General features: G+C 46.7%; 1 protein-coding gene across 1 annotated transcript in view; it reads right to left on the minus strand.

The window, feature by feature from the left end:
- Positions 1 to 429: 429 nt before the first annotated feature.
- The window catches only part of BMERB1 (bMERB domain containing 1), a 147389-nt gene continuing 121764 nt past the window's right edge, over positions 430 to 26054 (minus strand). The window contains exons 3-6 of the mRNA XM_068968590.1: positions 12522 to 12595; positions 4592 to 4706; positions 3080 to 3162; positions 430 to 542 (exon numbers count right to left, since the gene is read on the minus strand). Of these exons, the coding sequence (XP_068824691.1) occupies positions 430 to 542; positions 3080 to 3162; positions 4592 to 4706; positions 12522 to 12595 (385 nt within the window). The remainder of the gene's footprint in view (positions 543 to 3079; positions 3163 to 4591; positions 4707 to 12521; positions 12596 to 26054) is intronic.

Here is a 26054-nt window from a genome sequence, read left to right on the forward strand (position 1 = left end):
GGGGCAGCCGGACAGCAGAGCTAGGAGAGCAGCTAGGGGAAGCGCCCAGCGTGGTGCTGGACTGCTGAAAAGTCACAACTGTACACACCTGGGGATCATGCCCCTCTCCCAGTTCATTCGCACGGTGGGTGAGATACAGCTAGCTAGAAGTGGAGATAATACTTTTTTCAAGGGAGGACCTTTCCTGGTGGTTGGATAAACAGGGAGACAGACTCCTGGGTTCGGCATGCTCTGGGGAGGGCCATGCGACGGTGAGGGACTCCCTATTGCTACACTCTGTACAGGGCGGCTGGGCCCTTGGCGGCGGTCACGGGCTTGCCTTCAATCCCTTCTGCCTTGGAGAGCTCTTGGGCCCCGGTGAAATGGGGGCTCTGAAGACAAGAGGGTGGGAGGGGGTCCCCGTGGCCCCGGGGGCACCCCGCGTCGGGGCTACATGATGCTGCACTGGGCGGCCCCGCAGCAATCCTTGATGAGCGCCAGCCCCGTCTTGGCCACCGTGGGCTTGCTAGGTGGGGGGTCTGCTTTCTTCTCTGCTCGGGAGCCTGCAGCAAGGTAGGAGAGTGGGGGGCAGGGCGGGGAAACAGGAGAGAGGCAAAGGTGAGGTGAGGAGAGCCCTGACAGTCTGCAGCCCCAGGTCCCCCCCAACCCCAGCAGGCCCCGCCCCAAGGCCACACAGGTCAAGTCTGGGGAGCTGACATGCATTTTATATGGTCCTGGTGATTGTTCCCACCTCCCTGGAGGTCCAGCAGCTTTCAGGCCTTGGCTTCTAACTACAGCTTTTAGCCATTCTCCTGTTCTGTTCTCCTCACCATTGTTATCTGCCAAGCCCAGCACTGGGTCTGTCATCCAAGAAGTATTTGACTGAGAAATAAGAAGTCACTTCAACCAGAGGGCTACCTTTCAGTTCTGGAACATGCTCATGCATTATCGCTTCAGATACCCTTGCCTGTCATGCTCCGTCCTTGGTCCTTCTGGAATGCCTCCTAGATGTACGTTTAACCTTATTATTCTTATTATTCCATGTTTCATAACTTCCCTTTCACATTTCCCATCTGTTTGTCTCTTGGTGCTGCATTCTGGGGTAATTTTCTCAGCTCTGTCTTCAATTATATGAATCCTTCCTTCAGCTGTGTCTTTGTGTTTAATCCATTGAGCTTCACTTCAGTGACAATAGTTTTTTGTTTTTTGCCACGCAGCTTGTGGAATTTCAGTTCTGCAGTCAGTGATTGAAGCTGGGCCCTTGGCAGTGACAACACAAAGTCCTAACCCCTGGACCATTGGGGAATTCCTCAGACAGTAATTTTTTAGAAGGCTAATTCTTTGCTAATTTACCTCTTCTTTTTTTCATAGCATCTTACTATTTCATTTTGAGTATTATTGCTTCTTTTATCTCTTTAGTCATTATAAACACACTTATTATTTCTTAGATACTCTCTTATTTCTGGTTCATGGGAGGACAGACATTTTCTTTTGTTGCATCTATGGACTCCTTTCATGGTGTTTCCATTCTTCATTGGTTTTCAATTTTTTATTGAGAGATCATCTGCATGGGAGTTGTTTTTAATCTGTGGGCTGTTATGGGAGCTGAGGGGTCTCTGTTGAGCAACTTTACATTTGCTTTGCTGGGGTTCCAGAGATTTCACTGGTTTTAGATTAGTTTTAATTTTTCAACTTGGGATTCCAGCCCACATGGATGATGTATATTTGGACCCAACACTTGCATGTGGTACAGGCTTGGTGTTTTGAATTCTGGCTGGAATTCTTTTTCCTATCCATAATCTTACACAGAAGACAAGTTTCCTTGCTTGTTTCCTTTTCCACACTGTTAGGTGGAGTCTTTCTAATTTGCCTTTCATGGAAGAGACAGTCTATTGAAGACACTGGATTTAGGCAAAAATCATGTGCCTTGTGACTTTAGGGGCCTGCAGAAGGGCCAGGGCCCTTCTCTTTCTTTATTCCTTCACACAGTACAAATGTGTTTTCATGGAATATTATCAATGGATAGCTAGGGAAAAACTGGTTTGTGGCTTCAGTTGGTAGTGGCAGCTTCAGGGTTTTGTCTTCCTAACAAGACTGTCCATCGCTCTTCCTCTGATAACAGCTCATGCCCTTATGGCTACAGGGGCGGGCATGTGACCCGGATCCAGAAAATCACAATTTCCCAGACCCTTCGATGGGCCTAGCAGGTGGGAACGTGATCCAAGAAAGGCTGGTCAGAATCTTATACATTTAAATACCAGTTGTTGCCTTGCTTCTGCTAAGTTATGGTCCTGGCTTTCTAGCCCCAGGAAGGCCTGTGTAGGAGGAGGAAATGAAGCTAGCATGACAAGAGGTGCCAAGTGGATAACCAGAAGGAAAGCAAGGGTGTCCAGTCCCTGGAGCCCTGGCTCCCACTGCTCTTTTTCCAGCAAATCACCTTTTATTGCTAGGGCCAGTTTGAATTGGACACCCATTTCTTATAACTCAAAGTGGTCTCACTGGGCCAACAAGGAGAAGGCAGTTCCTATCCAGCAGGACTTATCACTTTAATATGCTAATGGGTATTGGAAGCCTACAAAGAGTGGTCAAGTGCACAGCATTTCCCAAACTTATTTCACCCAGAACCCTTTTTGCTTTGAGTATCTTGTGAGGCTGGTATTCTGAGAGGCAAACTTCTGCCTTTGTTCCTCCAACTCCAACAGAGGCCAGAGCTTCCCGAGCCTTAGTTCCCACCTTCTTGCCTCAGTGGCCACCCAACTCCTTCTATGAACTGTACCAAATCATATGAGCAAGGACTAGCTGCCAGCACTAGCCACACAGTTTGCAGGACTCAGTGCAAAATGAAAAGGCAGGGCCTCTTGTTGGAAAATTCTTAAGACTTCCAAGACAGCAACAGTAGGACATGAAAGCAAGCACAGTGCCCTTCTAGGTGTGGGGCCTTGGGCTTCCTCTCCCGTGAAGCTGGCCCTGCCTGCTGCCATCCTGTGCTCAAGTTTGATCTCTAGAAAGCATTTATGTTGTGTCCCCTTGGCTTCCAGACCTCATTTAAATTTCCTTTTCTCTCGGATGTGGGAGGAGAAGGAATAGTGTAGGCACTCACTGGCTGAAGATTTGGTTACTTTGTCTAGAGGTTTTAACTTGATTCTCAGAAAATCGGCCATTTCCTTATCTTCTTCTTGCTCCCTGTGGAGACAGATGTGTAAAGACAGGAAAGAACAGTGAGCCAGGAGAGCATCAAGGGACTAATAAAATGAGGCAAGAGTGTGGGATCATGCATCAGACTTTATGGATGGTGCGTGTATGTTGCTGTGTGTTATATGTGGGTGGTACATATATGCTGATGTGTACTGTGTGTGACTGGTGCACATGTTATGTGTGGATGGCACATGTGAGTTACATGTGGGTGGTGTATGTGTGTTATGTTTTGTGTGTGGGTGGTGGGCACATGGTGTTATGTGTGTACAGTGGGTGGGTGGGTGTGTGTTGTTTGATGACTCTATTCTGAAGCAGAAACACATGTCAGTGGTGGAGTAAATGCCCACGCCCGCTGGTGTGAGACCCTAGGGCGGAGGCAGGGGTGTTAGAGGACCCAGCCTCCCTACCAGAGATTTAGTGAGCAGAAACACATGTCAGTGGTGGAGTAAATGCCCACGCCCGCTGGTGTGAGACCCTAGGGCAGAGGCAGGGGTGTTAGAGGACCCAGCCTCCCTACCAGAGATTTAGTGAGCTGGGCAATCCATCTCCTGATCCTGCACCTTTAAGTTACCTTAGACAAAGAATGCGGCAGGTCTCAAAGGCAAGCCACCTCAGCTCTCCCAAGGGTCACCAGAAACAAAGCCAATGGTCCGAGCCTGGCTGAGCTAGGCAAAGTGCATCCTAGCAACCTTGGAGGACTCGGAAGGTCACAGAGAATTAAAGGGAAGTTGTCTTCTGGTTTGCAAGAGGCCCGTTGAGCCTCTGCCCTGTGGATGACTCTCAAGATTTTGCTCCAGCACAAAAAAATTCAAGAATCAACACTGGCATCTTCCGTGCCCTCTGGTCCTCTGCAGAGACTTCAGGAGCACTGTGGCTCCAGGGCCCATGGCTGACCAGATCAACAGGGCAGGGGCATCTGCAAACAGGAGACCCCGAAGGCTAGGGAGGGGCATCAGAGGCCCCCGGGAGACAGGAAGGGAGAGAACAGAGCTGGGAAGTGGGGAGGGTGGGTGAAGAAGCAAGTTAGGACAGAGGGCAGAGTTTCTGTAGAAACGAATTGAAGTTTCTGGAAAAGGTGCCTTGACGAGTTGGGAGAAAGTTCAGTAAAAAGAAGGTGTAGGAAGCTCTTCCGTGTGCTCTGTGATATAATTCCTCCCTGGTCACCTTCTCAGATGACATTCACTTAAGATCCACAGGCCTTTGCAAAACTTTTTGAAGCTGGATTTAAATTTCTCTTGAATAGGCCGTGGGGCCTTGGGCCAGAAGGATTCATCTGGATCTAGTGTTTGGGAAGCATTGGGCCAGGACACACCCGTTGCAAAGCTGTGAGTCTGGGAGCAGATGACGGGCTTTGGAAGGAAGCTGAGCTGCATTCTAACAGCCCCAGCCCTGCCCAGGGGACACACTGCCCACTTACCTTAACCGCTCAACCTCGGCGTCGTCCACCAGGAAGTCTCTCTTCTGCACCAGTTTGTGGATCTTCTGGATGAGCTCATCTTCTCTCTGCTTCTGCAACTTAGTTTTTTCTTTTTCTGGGAAGAAGAACACATTAGCAGAGACAGTTTGAGTGTAACTGAGTCCGAAGGGCCAGGGTTGGAATCCTGGCTTGACCATTTCACTTGCTGGATGAACCTGGGAAGGCAACTGGATTAGTCCAAGCTTCTGTTTCCTCCTCTGTAAAATACACAGCAGGCTTGAATGCAAGAATGCAGGGATCTTAGTAAACAACTTGGCACAGAGCTGGCCCGTGGTGGATGCTTGCTAAATGATATTGATGCTGCAAGGGGGTTCTGAAGAAGGACAAGGGGAGAAGGGCACAGGCAGGATGCAGGAGGTGACTTCTGTGTAGTGAGGCTTACCCAACCTGTCAGAGGAAAAGCACCCCTCGCTTTCTCAACCTGTTACAAATACCAAGGGCTAGAGCATCATAGCAGAGACAAAACAACGAGGGCTGGACATGAAGACTGAGATGACCAGGAGGGCAGAAACTTAACCCTGCACTGGCTCCCTCTGCTCAGACCCCTTCAGAAGATAAAACTCAGGGGGCAGCTTGTCCCTCTGCCAGTTCAAACTGTCACTATTTCCTCTAGATCTGGAGGCAGAACCAGAGACAAGGAGAATATAATATTTAGGTTAGAGAGAAAATCAGTTTCTTTCACTAATCAGAGGGGAGCAAGGAATTGGGATCTAGCAGCCCCTGTATTCCTGCTCATCGCTGTGCTGACGATGCTAGTGGGTCCCGAAGTCTGATTCTGCAACTCACTCGTCAGCATCATAGAGCCTCCTTGCCCTCTACAGGTGGATGAACCACAGTGCCCTTGGACTCAAGGAGTGATGTCACTGTCCTTTCCAAGTTACCAGCAGCAGCCTTCCAATACTCCCCTGTCCTCTGCCAGGCCCCAGATCTTACACCAGAGTCACGTGGCTATAAGTAGAATCCCCAGGAACTCACAAACCTCCCTCCTCAAGCTATTCATCCCCACTATCTTTTGCCAGTTCAGGCATCTTCCAGTCTCCCCAGATACTCAGAGGCAGCCCTCTGCTCAGAGTCCTCAGCCCCTCCATAAACTCACAGGAGAGGCCACCTACTCAAAGGGGTCTATCCCAGTATCCCAGTTACTGACTCAGGTCTCCATACCACCAACCAGTGCTGTTCACCTGCTTGTGTGTATGATGTACCCTTCTGCCAGCATCTTTCACCTGCCTCCAGGTACCTGCCTTAAGCCCCACCTGCCTACCGGCAGGCTCCACCCACCTACCTGTAGGCATCCCCATTTCCCCGCTGGTATCACTCACCTGCCTGCAAGCATCACGCATCTGCTTCCAGGCACCACTCACCTATCTACTGGTACCTATCTATCTACTTTGTCTACTTCTACTTTTGTTTCCTGGCATCACCCACCTATTTGCCAACTTTATCCCCTGTTGGCATCACACATCTGATTCCTAGTATCTCCACAGGCTTGCCAATGTGACCCTCCAACTCGCTTCTCATCTCCTCCAGCACACCTCCTTAGCCCAGGCCACCATCGTCTCTCCCTGGACCATGCGTGGCCTCCTAACTGTAGACTAAGGTGGTCGGTAGACCTTATCACAACTGGGAGACCTCGCCATAGGATCACAATCCTGGCTTGATGCCCCAGCTCCTCCTCTTCTTAGCTGTGTGATTCTAGGCACATTCCTCAACCTCTCTGAGCATCCAGTCTCTCAACAGAGACAGTTATAAAGTTGTTGCAAGTTTTAAGAGAGAGAAGTCAAAACCCCAGGCTCACTGCCTGGCACACAGTTAGTGTTCATGAACAGTCAGCTACTAATAATAGGCTCCTATTTTACATTATCACTTTTGCTTTCACGATTAAAGGCTCTCTAGATCACACATTTACCAAACCAGGTACAAAAGAAATAAATGCTTACTGAAGGAAAAGCAAGTCTCACGGCATAAGAAGCAGGCAAAAGTAAGTGCTTAATAAATGGCAACAATTATCATTGTATTACCATGAATTATATTTTCATTTAATCTGGGTTTCTCAACCTTGGCACTACCGACATTTGAGGCTGGACCATTCTCTGTCATGGGGGCTGTCCGGAGCGCTGTAGGATGTTGAGCAGCACCCCTGACCTCCGCTCACTAGAGGCCAGGAGCAGAGCCCCCTCTCCTAGTGGTGACCACCAACTGGGTTTCCTGACAAGGCCAATGTCCTCTGCGGAGCAAATCACCCTGGCTGATAATTACTAATTGAGAATTACTAGTTGAATTCTTTCCAACAACTCTATGAGGGAGACACCATTTTTATTCTGGTTTTTTTTTTTTTTTTGACACTATTTTTATGTCCAAGGGAAGGATACCATGGCCTCTACAGCCAAATCTAAGGATCCCCAGCCCAAGAGGGGCTGGTGGTGGCAGGGGAGGTGGGTGAGACGTCTTAGCTTGTCGCTGAGAAGCCCTGAGGGTGTGGAGGGCCCCAGGTGTTCTTTCTCATCATGTGTGTGTGAAGTCACTTCAGTTGTGTCTGACTCTTTGCGACCCTATGGACTGTAGCCCACCAGGCTCCTCTGTCCATAGCATTCTCCAGGCAAGAGTACTGGAGTGGGATGCTATTTCCTTCTCCAGGGGATCTTCCCAACCCAGGAATCGAACTCGATGGCCAGGCGGGTTCTTTACCACTAGTGCCACCTGCCTGGTAGCTCAGACAGCAAAGAATCTGCCTGAAATGCAGTTTGATCTCTGGGTCCAGAGATTCCCTGGGGGAAGAAATGGCAACCCACTCCAGCATTCTTGCCTGGAGAATCCCTTGGACCGAGGAACCGGGCAGGCTACAGTCCCTGGGGTCGCAAAGAGTCAGATATGATTGAGTGACTTTGTCTCATCATAGTCTGCTGAATTATTTTCTGACCCTGGCAGAAGAAGCATGATTTTCTTGGCCTTTAAGTCCTCTCTTTACTTGTTATTTTTATTGCTGTATTGCTGGGAGCATTGGGTTGTTTCTTCCTAAACACACCTAAGTCCATCTAGAAACCTGGCACTGGTCCAGGGAATACACAGAAATGCTCTTCACAACAAGGAGTCAGAGGACACAGTGGGGAGAGGTGACCAGCAAGGCAGGAGAGGGAACTTTACTATTTGCGTTTCTTCAGGGAAGTGATTGGGAAGATGCGGTTTCCTAGGAGAAATCAGTGGGGGTCGGGGGAGGACCTGGGCTCTGTTGCTAAGTGACCCATTGACCTTGTGTGTTTCTCTGCTGAACCGCCGATGGCATTTTAAGCAGAACACGTCCTTCAGCGGGGACTGTCCCTTCCATGCAGGTTTAGCATTCCTGATTTCTGCCCATTGAGTGTCAGGACTGATCTCATGTTTATTTAAACTTTTTTTTGAGTGAATTTTGGTATTCTAAATATTGCATGAAAATATGATTGCTGAATTTCTCATGTTTCAGCTGAGCGCCTTTTTCTTCTCACTCTAATCCCAGTCCTGGCCAGTGATACAGCCTAGGTATTGTGTCCACCAAAGACTCCCATCTTCCACCCATTTCCCACCCATGCACTAGAGGCTGCCAAGGCCCCCAGTGAAGCCCCTCTGGCCTGGGGAGGCCTTGGCTGGCCACACCCTTGTGTCTCCTTTGCCCCAGTGCCACCCATGTGTCCTGCTGAGCTAAGAGTGGGCTCTGGGAATTCTTCCTCTCAAGAGAGAGACATCAACCCATGCTGGGCCCATCATAGCCCCTGGGAAGCTGAAAATTGGGATATAGAGTCGGGCTCTTGGGTGGGAAAATCATGGAAGGGAGATGAAGTTGAAACCGAGCAGGGACCCTCTGGGGCCTTCTTGGGACAGACACCACCCGCCCCACCAACCCACATCCTCTGCTTTAGCTCCTATCTGAAATCCCCTAGATAACAGTATCTGATGCACATTTCCTGAGTTGTTTTACAGAGGCTAACCACCACCCCCCTACCAAATGGGACATGTTAACTACTTGATGGACATGAGCCTGTAGCCCCCAGGCCTCCTGGAGCCTAAAGATTGACAGTGTTAACCCCTGGGACACTGCCCAGTGACCTCACCATCAGCCAAACAGAGAATTGTGCACCAGCTGATCACAGACCCTGGGATGCCCCTCGCTCACCTGGGCTTCAAGAATGCTTTGCTGAAACCCATCGAGGAGCTCTGGTATTCTGAGCACTAGCTGTCCTGCACTCCTTGCTTGTCCCTGCAATAAACACTGCACTTTCCTTCCCCACCACCAGGTGTCAGCAGGCTGGCTTTACTGCACAGGGGCAAGTGGGACCCATGTGTGGTTTGGGAACAGTGGCCTTGCTTGGCTCACGTGCTAGAGGGAAGACATGAAACAAGCTCCAAAATGGACAGTGAGAGACAGCAGGGGCACAAAATATTCCACGGCTTTCCTGATCCTGGTTCTGAACCCTTGTGAGGCTGGGCTGAGCTTTCTGCCTGTATTAGGATAAACAGTACTCCTGCGGTTGTTCAGTCGCCCAGTTGTATCTGATTCTTTGCAACCCCATGGGCTGCAGCATGCCAGGCCTCTCTGTCCCTCATCATCTCCCAAGGTTTGCCCAAGTTCATGCCCATTGCATCGGTGATGCCATCCAGCCGTCTCATCCTCTGAAGCCCTCTTCTCCTTTTGGCCACCCCCAATTTTATTTGGAAATACCCTACTTGGGAATAGGGTTTTTGTGGATGTAGTTAAGATGAGGTCATACTCATTCAGATGAGCCCTTAATCCAATAATTTCTGTTCTTATGAGAAGAGACGGGGACTTTCCTGGTGGGCCAGTGGCTAAGACTCTGCCCTCCCAGTGCAGGGGACCCTGGTTCCATGCCTGGTTGGGGAACTAGGTCCCACATGCCACAACAAAGATGGAAGGTCCCGCGTGCTACAACGAAGACCTGGTGCAGCCAAAATAATTTTTTTTTTTTAAGAGGACATGACACAGAGATACACAAAGAGAGAAGGGCCCTGACAGAGGCAGAGACTGGAATAAGGCAGCTACAAGCCACGGAGCGAGGATTGATGGAAACCATCAGAAGCTGGAAGACGCAAAGAGGGACTCTCCAGCCCCCAGCGGCAGGATCCTAGTCCTAAAGTTCTATTGTTTTGAAGTAACCAGGAAGGGTTAATTATGACTCCCTGCTGAATCTGTTCTTAGCCCTTTAACCCTCGTTTGCGCTTTTTTTATTATCAGCATACATAATGGCTTGCCTCAGGGAACCCTGCTGCCTCTGCCGAACTATTAAACTAAAATAACCCCATCCACCTGTAGATGGCAGAAAGAAAGAAATTAACACACTGCACCCCGCCTGAGGTTTGCCATTCTAGGAGACAGTTGTAGGAATTAAACGGTCTTTTTGTTTCCTCACCTCCCCCCCCATCTCTGATCCATAAAAGAACCTGACATCCAGGCCCCACACGATGGTTATTTTGAGACACCAGCCTGCCATCGTCTCTGTCAGCCAGCTACCAAATAAAGTCCCTTCCCTGTCTTAACACCTTGTCTCGGATTTACTGGCCTATCATGCGGCAAGTAGAGTGAACTTGGGCTCCATGTCATCCTAACAATCGATTTTAGAACATTTTAATTGCCTCAAGAAGAAGCCCCGCAGCCAGAGCTGTCACTTCCCCTTTTCTTAAATTCTATTTATTTATTATCATTATTTATTTTGGGGGGCCGTGCCACATAGCATGTGGGATCTTAGTTTTCCAACCAGAGATCAAACTCACACCCCCTGCATTGGATGCCAGGAGTCTTAATCTCTGGGCCACCAAGGAAGTCCCGTCACCCCCTTTCAGTTAGGGCTGGCTACTCACTTGTGTCCTCTCAGGGCCTGCAGAGTGCCTGGCATCCAGTGAAAGTGGCCGTCACTCAGTCACGTCCAGCTCTTTGCGACCCCGTGGACTGCAGCCCGTCAGGCTCCTCTGTCCATGGGATTCTCCAGGCAAGAATACTGGAGTGGGTTGCCATGCCCTTCTCCAGGGGATCTCGCACCGTAGGCAGACTCTTTACCTTCTGAGCCACCAGGGAAGCCTTAGTAGTTGCTCATTAAAGCAACTAGTAGGTGCTCATTAAAGCAATGATGCCAGAAGATTCTATAATCATTGCACACACTCCTCTTAGAATAAAGTATGTTTGCTATCTTATGTTATCTCAGGGCATATCCACAACAACCGTGTGCATGCCTCATGGTTTGTTTCATTTTGCAGACAAAGAATTTAAGGCTCAGGAAATCAAGGTGCTCAGTGAAGGTCATTTAGCTGGCAATCCTGGCTTCAAACCCAAATCTCTGGATTTTAAAGTGTTTCTCAGGCGGCAATTTGCCTACCTCCCTGGCCAGGGGATCTCTGGCAACATCTGGAGACATTTTGAGAGACTTTACAGCATTATAAAATCCAAAAATTGTTAGATCAAACTGTAAGTTGGGGATTGTCTGTATGTTGAGAAGTGTAAGTGCCCCCAGAGGCATCTAACCCAGCTTGGATGGGCAAGGAAGGCGTTCTTTGGGAAATGGGTCAAAGAAGCTATGACCTGAAGGATGAGAAGGATGTGTTAGGTTACTGACATGCTGTGCTGTGCTGAGGCACTCAGTACTGTCCAACTCTTTGTGACCCCAGGGATTGTAGCCCACCAGGCCCCTTTATCCATGGGATTCTCCAGGCAAGAATACTGGAGTGGGGTTGCCATGCCCTCTTCCAGGGGATCTTCCCAATCCAGGGATTGAACCTAGGTCTCTCACACTGCAGGCAGATTGTTTACCATCTGAGCCACCAGGAAGCTCAGATTAATGATAACAATAATAATAATAATATGTGTGTGCTAAATTGCTTCAGTTGTGTCCAAATCAGGTGCAACTCTATGGACTGCAGCCTGCCAGGTTCCTCTGTTCATGGGATTCTCAAAAATACTTGAGTGGGTGGCTGTGCCCTCCTCCAGGGGACGTTCCCGGCCCAGGGATCGAACCTGCATCTCTTGGGTCTTCTGCATTGGCAGGTGGGTCCTTTACCACTGGTGCCATGTGGGAAGCCCAATAACAATAGTGCTAATTTGTTAAGCACTTAAATAGGATGTTGTTGTTGTTTAGTCGCTAAGTCATGTCTGACTCTTTGAGACCCCATGGACTGTAGCCTGCTAGGTCTTCTGTCAGTGGGATTTTCTAGACAAGAATATTGGAATGGGTTGCCATTTCCTTCTCCAGGGGATCTTCCTGACCCATGGATCGAACCCAAGTCTCCTGCTTGGCAGGCAGATTCTTTACCACTGAGCCACCTTGGACGCCTGCTAAGCACTTCACATGTTTTATCCCCTTCGTCAATCTCACAACAATCCTCTGAGACAGACAGTATAACTGTCCCAGATTAGAGATGAAGAAACTGCGTTGTAGTGAAATAACTTGCCCAAGGACACATGATTAATAAGTGACAGAGGTAGGTTTGACTCCAAAATCAGAGCTTGTAACCACCATACTCTACCTATTCCCTAACAGGATAATAAGAATAATCATTGCTAATATTTGCTGGACTCTTTGGACCAGCCATCAAGCTAAGCACGTGGTTTGCATCGTTTCATTCATCACAATGAGATTTATACCCAATGAATTAGGTACTATTACTATTCATACCCCATTTTCAGGGGAGGCGAGACTGAGTCTCAGAGAAATAACATGACTTGCCCAAGGCCAAGGAGGTGGGCAGAATTAGGACTTGAACGAGGTCTGCCTCGTGTGGAGTCGGTTGAGCCACGCGATCGGGAGCCCTGAGTTGCAAGAATGAGGCTGCGCTAGGGCCTTCCAGACAGGGACTCTGAGCAGCTGTCTGGCGGAGGTGGGGTCCCCATGGTTACCTGGGATGGCGACCAAGTTCTGCAGCTCCTGCTTCAAGTCCATGATGTCGTTGCAGAGTTGGATGTCATCCATCCTGGGGAGAGAGGACACCGCACGACCACAGGTTACATCGACAGAACATTCTACATCCTGAGCACCACCCCAGCTTCAAACAAAGAGGACTGGTGGGAGGGCTTTGTCCTCTGTAGAGATCACACAGGCTCTTTAGAAGTCTTCCATCAAAAGTAACAAGACAAAAACTGCCCGTTCTCCCACGACTCAGGAATGATCACAGTTAATAACACCTTGATAGAGTCCCTTCCAGTCTTCGGGTGCCTGGTTTTGTTGGCTTACGTGAGCGCCTTCATGTCGTGGGGTCAGTGTATTCCTTTTTCAGCTATGTGAAAAGCTTTTAAACATCACAGAAATCAACAGCACAGACAGAAAATGTTCCCCTATCCTTTGGAGGAAGCCATCGGCAAGGGTTTCTTATCTATTCCTCTAGATTTAAAAAAATGTTTACTCTTTTATTACCAAATACAACATCGCTCATGTACAAACGCATTTTGCAATTAACTATTTGTGTGTTGCGCATATTACTGTGTCAGGACATGCATAGCTCCTCATTTTTAATGACTGCATAGTATTCTGATATATTGATAAACAGTAATTTATTTAACCACTGTCCCCCATTCACAGACATTAGACTTATTTCCAGGTATATTCTAGGATAGATTACTAGAAATAAAGGAATTCCTAGCAAATTAATGTCTAGAAATGCAGTTGGAGGGTTAAGTGACACAAACCCTTGCATTTTGATAGGGATTTCCAAATTGAACTCCAAAGGGACTCTGCATGATATTCCCAGCAATAGTGTAAAAAGATCACCCCTATAACCTCAGCAGTTGGGTTGCACACACAATTTTGCATTATGCAGTCTAGTTTCCTGTCTGTGTATTGCAGTATTAGCTCATCTTACTGTAAATGATGTTTGTAAAGGCTACCTGGAATTCTACCAAGTAGATTTATCAGGGTGGTTTCAATTATGCCCTTAATCTTGATTACTCAGATTTTTTTTCAGATTGCTTGTATTTTAGCCACTGTAGGATTAACCTAAGGCTTTTCTTTCATGTTGGATTATTTGGGGTGGGAGCTACTGATTCTCAGAAGTAAAACACTGAATCCAAAGGGTATGACATGTCTATGACCCGAGACATATTTTCAAGCAGCTTCCCCACTGGGTGTGTCGTGTGCCTTCATTCTGCAGGTCTTTATCGAGCATTTACTGGGTTCGCCACTGTCATAGGCTTCAAGGATGTACCAGCCTCCCCTGCTTTCATTACTGAAATTTAATCTGGGGAGACAGAGGGTAAACACAAATACAATAAAGCATCAGATGCTCCAAAGAAGAGTGAAGCAGGTGGAGGGATGGAGTGGACTGGTTCGGCCACATCAACCTTCTGTCCCAGGAAGAGATAGAAAGAAGCATGAATATTCTCAAAGAGTTCATCTGAGTCTACACAGCAAGTGTAGGTGGGACCAGAAGTAGAAATCGACTTGTCCAAGTTCACTGATCTTTCAGCTTCCTTCTGGGGTATCTTTGCCAAGAACTTGATCTCCATTCAGAAGCGCCATCCTCAGACCAGCTTGGGGGCCCCTGCCCTTCGCTGGCCAAGAATGGCCCAGATGACCCATTCCAACTGCACCATCCCAGCTTTCAGGACAAGTGGCAGGAAATGTCTCACTTTAGGCTCCATCTCCTGCTCCTGTTGCCAGAGGCACTCCAAGCGACTGTCAGATCCTGCCCTGGAATGTCCTAGCAGGTGGCAGCTGCCATGAGTGAGCATGGGGGCTTCGCCAGAAGGGTACAAGCTGTTTCCCTGGGTTCCTATCTGTGCTGTTCCAACCAGAGGTACTCCAGAATCCTTCTTTACATGGAGCATGGCAATCGGGATAAATCAGTGGTTTATTTATTTTTTTTAAGGGGAACAGTTCACAGGTGTTTATTGTCTATTAAGAAGGGGCGTGGGCAGCACAGCCATCTGACAGTGGATTCTAATGACAATTCTCTGTTCCTTGCTTGTGGCAATAAGCCCAGGTATGACCTTTTTTTTTTTTGGTCTTTGGAGTCTGAATGTGGTCTGATCAGATTTTTGTTTGATTACTTTATCTTAATTGGAGGATAATTACTTTACTAAATTGTGATGGTTTTTGCCATACATCAACATGAATTTGCCACAGGATTACATGTGTCCCCCCATCCTGAACCCCCCCTCCCACCTCCCTCCCCACCCCATCCCTCTGGGTGGTCCCAGAGCACCAGCTCTGCATGCTGGGCTTCGTGTATTGAACTCTCACTGGTCATCTATTTTACATATGGTAATATACACATTTCAATGCTATTCTCTCAAATCACCCCAGCCTTGCCTTCTCCCACTGAGTCCAAAAGTCTGTCCTTTACATCTGTGTCTCCTTTGCTGCCCTGCACAAAGGATCATTGGTACCGTCTTTCTAAATTCCACACATATGCGTTAATATACAGTATTTGTCTTTCTCTTTCTGACTTCTGTATAGTAAGCTCCAGGTTCATCCACCTCATTAGAACTGACTCAAATGCGTTCCTTTTTATAACTGAGCAATATGCCATTGTGTATACCAATGGTTCTTAATGGGGACGATTTTGGTCTCTAGGGGCATCTGGCAATGTCTGGAGACTTATTTGCTGTTATCACTGGGTGTGCGTGGAGACTGCTACTGGGTCTAGCGGGTAGAATCCAAGGATGCTGTGAAACATCCCGCCGCCTCAGTAGAGAATTATCTGGTTCAAAATGCCAATCATGAAGTTGAGAAATCTTGGGTTGTAACCATAGAATTGACATAGGTATCTGATGGATAAATTTTGAAAGACGAGAGAAGGAGAGATGGTGAAAGGAACAAAGAGCAACAGGTAATGATAGAAGCAGGGTTTCCCTGGTGGCTCAGCCATAATAAAGAACCCGCCTGCTATTGTAGGAGATGCAGATTTGATCCCCGAGTCAGGAAGATCCCCTAGAGAAGGAAAAGGCAATCTGCTCCAGTATTCCTTTTTTTTTTAATTGAAGAATAATTGCCTTACAGAATTTTGTTTTCTGTCAAACCTCAACATGAATCAGCCATAGGTATACATATATCTCCTCCCTCTTGAACCTCCCTCCCATCTCCCTTCCCATCCCACCCTTCTAGGTTGATACAGAGCCCCTGTTTTGAGTTTCCTGAGCCATACAGCAAATTCCTGTTGGCTATCTATTTTACATATGGTAATGTAATGAAATTGAAAGATGCTTACTCCTTGGAAGGAAACTTATGACCAACCTAGATAGCATATTAAAAAGCAGAGACATTACTTTGCCAACAAAGGTCCGTCTAGTCAAGGCTATGGTGTTTCCAGTGGTCATGTATGGATGTGAGAGTTGGACTGTGAAGAAAGCTGAGTGCTGAAGAATTGATGCTTTCGAACTGTGGTGCTGGAGAAGACTCTTGAGAGTCCCTTGGACTGCAAGGAGATCCAACCAGCCCACCCTAAAGGAGATCAGTCCTGGGTATTCATTGGAAGGACTGCTGCTGAAGCTGAAACTCCAGTACTTTGGACACTTCATGTGAAGAGTTAACTCATTGGAAAAGAACCTGATGCTGGGAGGGATTGGGGGAAGGAGAAGAAGGGTGGATGGCATCACCAACTCAATGGACAAGAGTTTGAGTGGACTCCAGGAGTTGGTGATGGACAGGGAGGCCTGGCGTGCTGCAATTCATGGGGTCACAAAGAGTTGGACACAACTGAGCGACTGAACTGAACTGAACTGAACTGAATGGAAGTTTCCATGTTACTCTTCCCATACATCTCACCCTTCTCTCCCCTCTCCCCATGTCCATAAGTCTACTCTCTATGTCTGTTTCTCCATTGCTGCCCTGTAAATATATTCTTCAGGACCATTTTTCTATATTCCATATATGTGCATTAGAATACGATATTTATCTTTCTCTTTCTGATTCACTTCGCTCTGTGTAATAGGTTCTAGGTTCATTCACCTCATCAGAACTGACTCATATGCATTCCTTTTATGGCTGAGTAATATTCCATTGTGTATATGGACCACAACTTCTTTATCCATTCATCTGTTGATGGGCGTCTAGGTTGCTTCCGTGTTCTAGCTATTGTAAACAGTGCTGCAATGAACAATGGGATACAGGTGTCTTTTTTCAACCCTGATTTCCTCAGGGTATATGCCTACAAGTGGGATTCCTGAGTCCTATTGTGGTTTTATTCCTAGTTTTTTAAGGAATCTCCATACCATCTTCCATAGAAGCTGTATCAGTTCACATTCCCACCAACAATGCAAAAGCATTCCTTCTCCACACGTTCTCCAGCATTTATTGTTTGCAGACTTTTTGATGATGGCCATTCTGACCAGTGTGAGGTGATATCTCATGGTGGTTTTGATTTGCATTTCTCTAATAATGAGCGATGTTGAGCATCTTTTCATGTGTTTGTTAGCCATCTGCTTCAGTATTCTTGCCTGGGAAATCCCATGGACAAAGGAACGTACAGTCCATGGGGTTGCAAAAGAGTCGGACATGACTTAGCCATTAGCAACAACAATGTTAGAAGCAAGAGCATTGGCACCAGACATCTCTAGCTCAAAGGGGCTGAGTGCCAGAGGTTTTTCTCACTTTCCTCATCTTTGAAATACGAATTATAATAGTACAGCTGTCCAGGATTACTATGCAGGTCAGGCATTGAGCCTGGGCCGTACACAGTACAATGCTCAGTAAATGGTATCTGTCACTATTAATAGCTGTTAGAAAGAGGCAGGAGGGAAAAGAAAGAGAAAATGATTCTGGAAAAGCAGTTATTTGACAAATGGAGCCCACATCTTAAAACTTCTTAAAAAACAAACCTGGTTTGATTATATTCCTCTCTATAAAATATTTTAAAATAAAATTTTTGTTGATGTTTGACAGAAAACAACAAAATTCTGTTAAGCAAGAATCCTTCAATTAAAAAATAAATAAAGTGGGAAAAAAAGAAGAGGAGGAAAATATTTTTTTAAATAGAATTCTCATCTGGTTGCTGGGCAGATTCCTGATCACCGTAGAAATTTTGAAAAATATAAACAAGGAAAGATAAAGAAACTAAACTTACACATAACCTCGATCCACACACACAGAGGCCACTGTTCCACCCTGAGTGTTGCAGTGGGCTTCACACCAGCCTTTTGCCTTCACGTAACCCAGGTCTGGGGGATTTGCACTGGGGGGTGCCCTTCACCCTTCATCCATCTCGAACCTGCACTTAGCATAGTTTTGAGTCCTCCTGAGTCTATCCAAATCCCCAACACCTTAACAAACAAGGTGAAATTCTTGGGAAGCCCTCACAGGCAGACATGCATCAGAACCCCATGAAGGAGAGGAAATGGCAACCCACTCCAGTATTCTTGCCAGAGAATCCCATGGACAGAGGAGCCTGGCAGGCCATGGTCCATAGGGTCGCAAAGAGTCAGACACGACTGAAGTGACTAAGCACAATCTCATTTCAAAGCAGAAACAGACACAGACATAGAGAACAAACGTATGGATCCCAAACAGGGAGGGGTGGGATGAACTGGAAGACTGAAATTGACATATACACTACTGATGCTATGTATGAAACAGACACCTGAGGGGGTACTTCTCTGGTGACTCAGCAGTGAAGAATCTGCCAGCCAATGCAGGCGAGTTGGGTTCCCTATATGACAGTAGCCACTTGCACGAGTTGTCTTAACAGGGAGTCCTGGTAAGGAGTGCAGAACTGACAAGCTACCACCAACCAGAAGCATTTGGGAAAGGTCAAAAGGAAAGCGGAGACACCAGTCCATGTGTCCTACCAACTTCCCAGAATCCTCCTCTCTGGAATCCAACTTGGGTGAAGAATGCGTACACCACCAGCAAGGACCCCGAGTCAGTTTCAGAGACAACCCAGAAGCTAACTCCATCACCATAATACCCAAGCCTGTGAGCCACGTGGCAGAGGAGTTCTCCTGGGTTCCCTCACCCTGCTGCTTTCTGCCTGGGCGCCCCTTCCCAGTGAAGTCTTTCCTGGTGGCTCAGACGGTCAAGAATCCGACTGCAATGTGGCACACCTGGGTTCGATCTCTGGGTTGGGAAGATCCCCTGGAGGAGGGCATGGCAACTCACTCCAGTATTCTTGCCTGGAGAATCCCATGGGCTGAGGAGCCTGGTGGGCTACAGTCCATGGGGTCGCAAAGAGGCGGGCACGACTGCATGACAAAGCACGGCACAGTGTCTCCTCACGCAATTCATTTCCAAGCGTCAGACAAGAGCCACTTTCTGGCCCTAGAAGGGGTCCATCTTCCTAAAACAATGTGAGTCTTGAGTGCTAACCCCTCATACTCCTGAAGCTGCTACAGCCACTGTGGTGAGGGTGGCACGGGGGGAGCAAGGAAAGAGACGGATCCTCGATGACATCCTTGAGCCACCAACACCTAGTTAATTGAGGACACTATTAATCAGATGTTCTGATTACTTGTAGCTGAAGACACCATCACCAATACATATATGTGGACATGTGCATTTCTAATTAAAGTAGGACCAAAATAAACAGGCATATACCCTGCTCATTGTGGGCATTACATCATGTCAATTGTCCAATGTCATCAAATAATATTATTCAAAACACATTTAACCAGTTCTTGCAAAGCACTTTTGAAGGTTGGCTGGAACTTCAAATGAGCCCCATTAGTCCAATTCTCTGCCGGAATAGTGCTGAACCCTGGAAATGGAACTCTGCTTGTTCTAGAGAGAGAGATGTCATTTCTCAGAACCTGACTGATGGAGGAAGGAAAAGAAAGTCAGCCCGTGTCATCACGCATCTCAACCTTTCATGTTGGGACAATGGAGAAAATTGGTCATTTTACCAGCTCTGGGCATGGAGAGGTGAATAGGCTCTGTCAGAAAAATAGTGCTGCTGCTTTATAAAATCTCTCTGCAAATGACATGGTCTGGAGCCTAATGGAAACCCAGCAGAGAGCAAGATGTGAAGGCAGAGGCAGACTGACAGAGGAAAGGGTTGACTTTTTAAGGGAGTATTTTCTTGGCTTCTTCCTGGGGCTTCTGTAGTGGCTCAGATGGTAAAGAATCTCCCTACAATATGGGAGACCTGGGTTCGATCCCTGCGTCAGGAAGATCCCCTGGAGAAGGCTATCCGCTTCACTATTCTTCCCTGGAGAATCACATGGACAGAGAAGCCTGGCAGGCTACAGTCTATGGGATCGCAAACAGTCAGACATGAGTGAGCAACTCACACAACACTCTGTAAGTTGTGGATGCAGTGGACGCCTTGGGATGGGTAAGAAGAAATAACATCTGGGATGTGGAGCCCTACCATTAACCTCCTCCACGACTAAAGCGAAAACTCTGGTTCTCTATACACGCTACACTTTTGACTCCAAATGTATGGGTTTTCTCACACAAAGCAATTCTCCAATTCTTGGTGGACACCAACCAGGTGTCCCGTCATTGAACTCAATTCTGATACTCACTACCTGGAGTGAGCACAGACCTTACAGGTCAAGGGCTCAGTCCAGTCAGACTCAGAGGCCAACTGCAATTTGGGACCACTTCTACTTCTGACCAGCTGGCTATGAACTGGGGGCTCCCATGATCCCCTTCCCCAGGTTCGATAATTTGCCAGAACCGTTCAAAACTCAGAATTACATGTACGCACACTTGCTAGCTTATTAGAAATGATATTTTGAAAGGCACAGATGAACAGGCAAATGAAGAGATACACAGGGCAAGGTATGGTGAAGAGTGTGGGAGTTTCCAGGCCCTCCCCAGGGCAGGCCACTCTCCCATCAACTCCATGCGTTCACCAACCTGGAAGCCCTCCAAACATCACAAGAGGGTTTATGAGGCTTCATCATGTAGGCATGATCAACTATTAATGATCAATGATTGTGGAGATCAGGCTCCACAATCTCCCCAGAGAATTCAGGGATTGTGCCGCAAGTTTCAAGCTTCTAAGCAAGCCTTGGTCTTTCTATGGACCAGCTCCCAACCCAAAGCCACTGAGGCATCTCTTTAGGATGTAAAACAACACTCATTACTCAGGAAATTCCCAGGGCCTACGAAGCTCTTGTGTCAAGGAACAAATGCTCCCCAAAAGATGCTCCCAGCATCCCTGTCACTCAGGAAGTAACTAGAATTTCAGGAGCTCTGTCAGGAACTGGTGGCAAACACCAGGATATGGAAGAGGAATTAAAGGACCTCTTTTTTTTTTTTTTTTTTAAAGGACCTCTTGATAAAGGTAAGGAGAGTGAAAAAGCTGGCTTGAAACTTCACATTCAAAAAACTAAGATCATGGCATCTAGGCTCATCGCTTCATGGCAAATAGATGGGGAAACAATGGAAACAGTGACAGACTTTCTATTTTCTTGGGTTCCAAAATCACTGTGGATGGCGACTGCCGCCATGAAATTAAAAGACGCTTGTTCCTTGGAAGAAAAGCTATGACAAACCCAGACGGCATATTAAAAAGCATAAACATCACTTTGCTGACAAAGGTCTGTATAGTCAAAACTATGGTTTTTCCAGCAGTTGTGTACGGATATGAGAACTGGACCATAAATAAGGCCAAGCGCTGAAGAATTTATGCTTTTATCTGTGGTGCTGAAGACTCTTCAGAGTCCCTCGGGCAGCAAGAAGATCAAACTGGTCAGTCCTAAAGGAAATCAACCCTGAATATTCATTGGAAGGACTGATGCTGAAGCTGAAGCTCCAATACTTTGGCCACCTGATGCAAAGAACTGACTCACTGGAAAAGACCCTGATGATGGGAAAGATTGAAGGCAGGAGGAGAAGGGGGTGACAAGAGGACGAGATGGTTGGATGCTATCACCGACTCAATAGACACGAGTATGAGCAAACCTCAGGAGATAGTGAGGACAGGGAAGCCTGGCATGCTTCGGTTCATGGGGCTGCAAAGAGTCAGACGTGACTTAGCAACTGCACAACACCACCACCAACACCAGATACATTATTAAACCAAAATGACTCTGGGCAAATCATTCATCTCCCCATACTTCTGCTTCCTGACATAGAGGATGAGGGGCTTAAAGTGTGAAACGGAGTATCTGCTGCCATAAGTAAACAAGGGTGCCACGGTCACCAGCAGTGGCAGCCCCGTGGTGAGAGCTGGTGAGCCCTAAGAGAATTCAGGAAGGAGAATACCTGCAATCTGACAGCTATTGAGCTGCTGCCATGGCGAACACTATGTGAGCACTGAGGAGCTGGGGGAGGAGGATCTTAGAAGACAAGTTGCTGGCCCCGGATAGCTAAGGTGCATGTTTTTATTTATTAAAATACTTCATTTATTAAATAAAATATTTTTATTTAAATATTTGATTATTTTAATTATTAAATAAAATATTTTATTAAAATATTTATTTGCATTAAAAAAGAGCTCTCTTTTTCTGTGCACTCGCCTGACACATGTGAAAGGAATGATTTTTAGCAAGCCCAGACTCTTGTATCTTCCCATGCTTAGAAAAGCACTAAATTCCTTAACTTGAGATATCTGACTTTCCTTAATTAACAATAATCTTTTGATGTTCAGACTACCTGCCCCTTGCTGCAAACTTCTATATAACCTGACTCCTCCCCTCGGCTTCTCAGAACAGTTCTTCCACGGTCACTTGAGATGCTGCCTCCCAGGCCTGAAGTCCTAAAAATTCCCACCAAATAAAATATAACTCAATTTCTATTTTTTTATTTCTATTTTTAAATTTAAAAAATTTTTCTATATTTTAAGTTGACACAAGATCCAGGGAGCCCTGTTCTTCCAGCACGTAGAGGCGATAACACGCTTTAGACCCAGCTGGACCGGGATCAACTCCCCGTTGACCAGCGACATGACCTGTGCGAGTCCTTCCACCGCTCGGGGTGTCAGCGCTCTCATTGTGGAAGAGGAATCTTACCTTCATCTTTCATTCCTCTATGAAGAATGAGATCAGCTTATGGCTGTAGAGCAGGCAGCCCTGTGCTCAGCACGTCTGTAGTAGGTACAGAGGAAAGGTTACTTCTGTCCACCCCTCTGCCCTGGGTAAGGTGGTGAACTGCCAGGCTGCCATTTGCTCAGACACTCCTGAAAACTCTCAGCCAACATTCCTGCGTCAAAGAATGAGTCTCACTTTCTGTGCTATTTCAATTTCCTCCAACCTAATGGCACTGAGATGATGAATGTGTGTGTCTGTTTGGCAATCTTGGATTAATGAGTTTAAACGCTGTCCCTGGGGGAGAATAAGTGTTGAGACCTCTCCAGGGAAACCGCGGTCTCAGCCTTCTCTCAGCATCACGTAAGCTGGGGACCAAGGACCAGCGAGGTGCCTGCCACGCAGGCTCAGGCGACACATCCATCAAACAGAGGCCTTTAGGACAGTCACTGAAGGCCTGTTTTCTCCTTGCCGCACACTTATGGTCTGCATGTTAACTGGCTTCTTCCTTGATTGTAACCAGACTCTCATTTGGGAGATGACACTGTTCCTAAAAGAATGTCACCTCCCTCAAGCATGAATTACTCTTCTCTCCCTCAGGGGTTTTCCAGATGTTCTCTGCTTTGATTCAGAAAATTTACTAATATTGAAAAACTCATTGAGCTGAACTCTTGGGGTCTGTGCTGAGAAATGGAATATTTCCTGACATATCAGTAAACAAGGATGTCATCGTCATCAGTGATTGCAGCCCGCCAGTGTGAGCCGGTGAGCCCTAAGGAAACTCAGAAAGGAAAAGAATATCAGCAACCATCAGACTACAGCCACTCCCCAGGGTAAGCCCTGAGGGAAGGAAGCTCAGGATGTGAAAACAAAGGACACGGGGCCCAGAGAGCTGAGGTGCATATCAAAGGAATAATTTCAGTGGGTCGACTCTAGCATCTTTCTGTACAAAGGGAAGCGCTCGGTTCCTTGATTTGAGATATCTGGTTTTCTTAATTAACAATATAATTTTTTCATGTTCAGACTACCTGCCCTTTGTTACAAAATTTCTGTATAACCTGGCTCATCCCCTCACCTCCTCAAAGCTCTCAGGGTTACTTGAGATGTTGTCTCCTGGGCTTGATGTCCTAAAGATTCCCACTGAATAAAACAACTGTCTTTAGGTTGTGAATATTTTTTTAAGTCAACAGTGCCACATGTCAATTATAAGTTTCTCTGAAAAAATTACCAACAATATTTTTGCACTTTTGTTTTAGACCTAAAAGGGTACTTTTGGTCTTTCAAAAATCATTATACATATCATAGAAATACAGCCTCCTGGAAAAATGTCAAACAACATAGAAGTATAACTGTAGCCGGCATTTATTAATGTTTTCCTACTATTGGGGCCAGGTTCTGGTGTAAGCATTTTATAGAAATCATCTCAATTAACTCTCACAGCAGCCCTATGAGGTGCAGAATGGAAATACTTCCTGCCATATCAGTAAACAAGCGATGTCACAGTCATCAGCAGTTGTAGCTACCATGGATGGTGAGCAGATGAGCCCTGAGGGAACTCAGGAAGGAAAGAATACCTGCCAACTAGCTGCCATCAGACCGCAGCCACTCCGGATGGTGAGCCCTGAGGAACTCAGAATGCGGAAACACAGGAAACTGCCCCAGACAGCTGAGGTACATATCAAAGGAATGATTTCAGTGACCCAGATTCTTACATCTTCCCATACATAGGAAAGCAACACATTCCTTAACTTGGGATGTCTGGTTTTCTTTGAGGCACAGTAAGCTTTTGACAATCAGACTACCTGCCCTCCTTTGCGAAACTTCTATATAATTTGGCTCCCCTTGCTTGCCTCCTCAGAGCAGTTCTCTCAGGGCCACTTAAGATGCTGCCTCCTGGGCCTGAAGTCCTAAAAATTCCCACCAAATGAAACATAATGCAACTTTTAGGTTGTGACTATTTTTTTAAGTCTACAGAGGTGAGCATTATTATCAGCATCGTTTAGACGCTGTTGGGACTTGCTCAAGGCCACAGAGTGAGTAACAGGAACCTGAGCCTGGGCAGACTGACCTCTCAGGTGGGAATGTTGAAGTCCCATGCCATACGGTGGTTGGGGTTCAGGGAAGACAGAGACCAGAGTAGTTTGGGGGGAGGTTCCTCAGCAGATGCTGCCACTTACGGGAGGGGTACAACCTGACCGGTCACAGAGAACAGTGCCAGGCACTCAGACAAAGGGCGAAGCTCAAACATTGTCTGTAGAAAGGAGTGTGGTGTCTGTGTTAAGTGACAAGAAAGAATCCACCAAAATAGGACACACTGGTGACATACTGATCCGGGTTACGAAGGATTTGACATGGAAGCCATCTGAGGTTGGTTATGTGTCTATGAAAGCCAGTGTGGCCGACAGAGTGATCAGTGTGTACACTCCAAGGAGGAACAGCATCCTCAATCTGAACGTCCTGTTTAAGGCACTCAAGAAACTTCCTGGAAGATATGTTTGCTCTTGAATCTCCAGCAGGGTCGACCAACTATGACCCATGGGCCACACCTGCCTGCTTTGTTGGAATCCATGAATAAGAGTAGATTTTACTTTTAAATAGAAAAAAAGAAGAAGAGCATATCTGGACACATGAACATTATATGAAATTCAGGGTTCAGTGTCTGTTAGCTTGGTGCTGTCAGGCGAGTGTATGTTCCTGGGTTTTTGTCTCGTCACAACAAAGATTTGGAGTGACGGACACTAAAGCCCCCTGGGCGTGTCACAGCTCTCGGGTCTTGGACAGACCATGTTACAGCTCTCAGGTCTCGAATGGACCACGTTATAGCTCTTAGACAAATCAGTGTTACAGCTCTATTGTATTTAGAAGATAGCAGGAAAATCCATCTTCGAGGCATGAGGGCACGTCGATCCAAAGACGCCGAGAGAAGAGCGCCCCAGCACACGGGAGAGCGGGAGAGAGAGAGCTAGCTTTGGCTTCTCTTTTTATATGTTTTCCTCTCCCTGGGCCTGTTCTATGTAAATTGGGCTAGCCAGGAGTGTTGTTTATTTTACCTGAGGTCCTCACTTTGGTCCTCGGACCTTCCTTTGTTGTATTTTTGCAGGCTTTTCTCTTCCTTATCTATTAGCCACCGCCATTCTGGACTCCTTTTCCCTATTCTAACTACTTAATAGTGCAAAAGTAATTGTGGTTTTGCATTGTTGAAATTTGCTGTTTGATATTAGAATACATTCTTAAAAAATGTGGTTATGTTATACACCATTTTAATGTGTGGGTTTTTTTTTGCTAATGATTTATCACTTGCTGTTTATTTTATATTTTAGACTATGGAAACAATGTTAGACAAAAAGCAAATTCGAGCGATTTTCTTATTGGAGGTAAAAATGGGTCGTAAAGCAGCAGAGACAACGCGCAACATCAACAACGCATTTAGCCCAGGAACTGCTAACAAACACACAGTGCAGCAGTGGTTCAAGAAATTTTGCAAAGGCGACGAGAGCCTTGAAGACGAGGAGTACAGTGGCCAGCCAT

The sequence above is a fragment of the Capricornis sumatraensis genome, chromosome 3 (genome assembly GCF_032405125.1).
Source record: "Capricornis sumatraensis isolate serow.1 chromosome 3, serow.2, whole genome shotgun sequence".
Taxonomy (NCBI): Eukaryota; Metazoa; Chordata; class Mammalia; order Artiodactyla; family Bovidae; genus Capricornis; species Capricornis sumatraensis.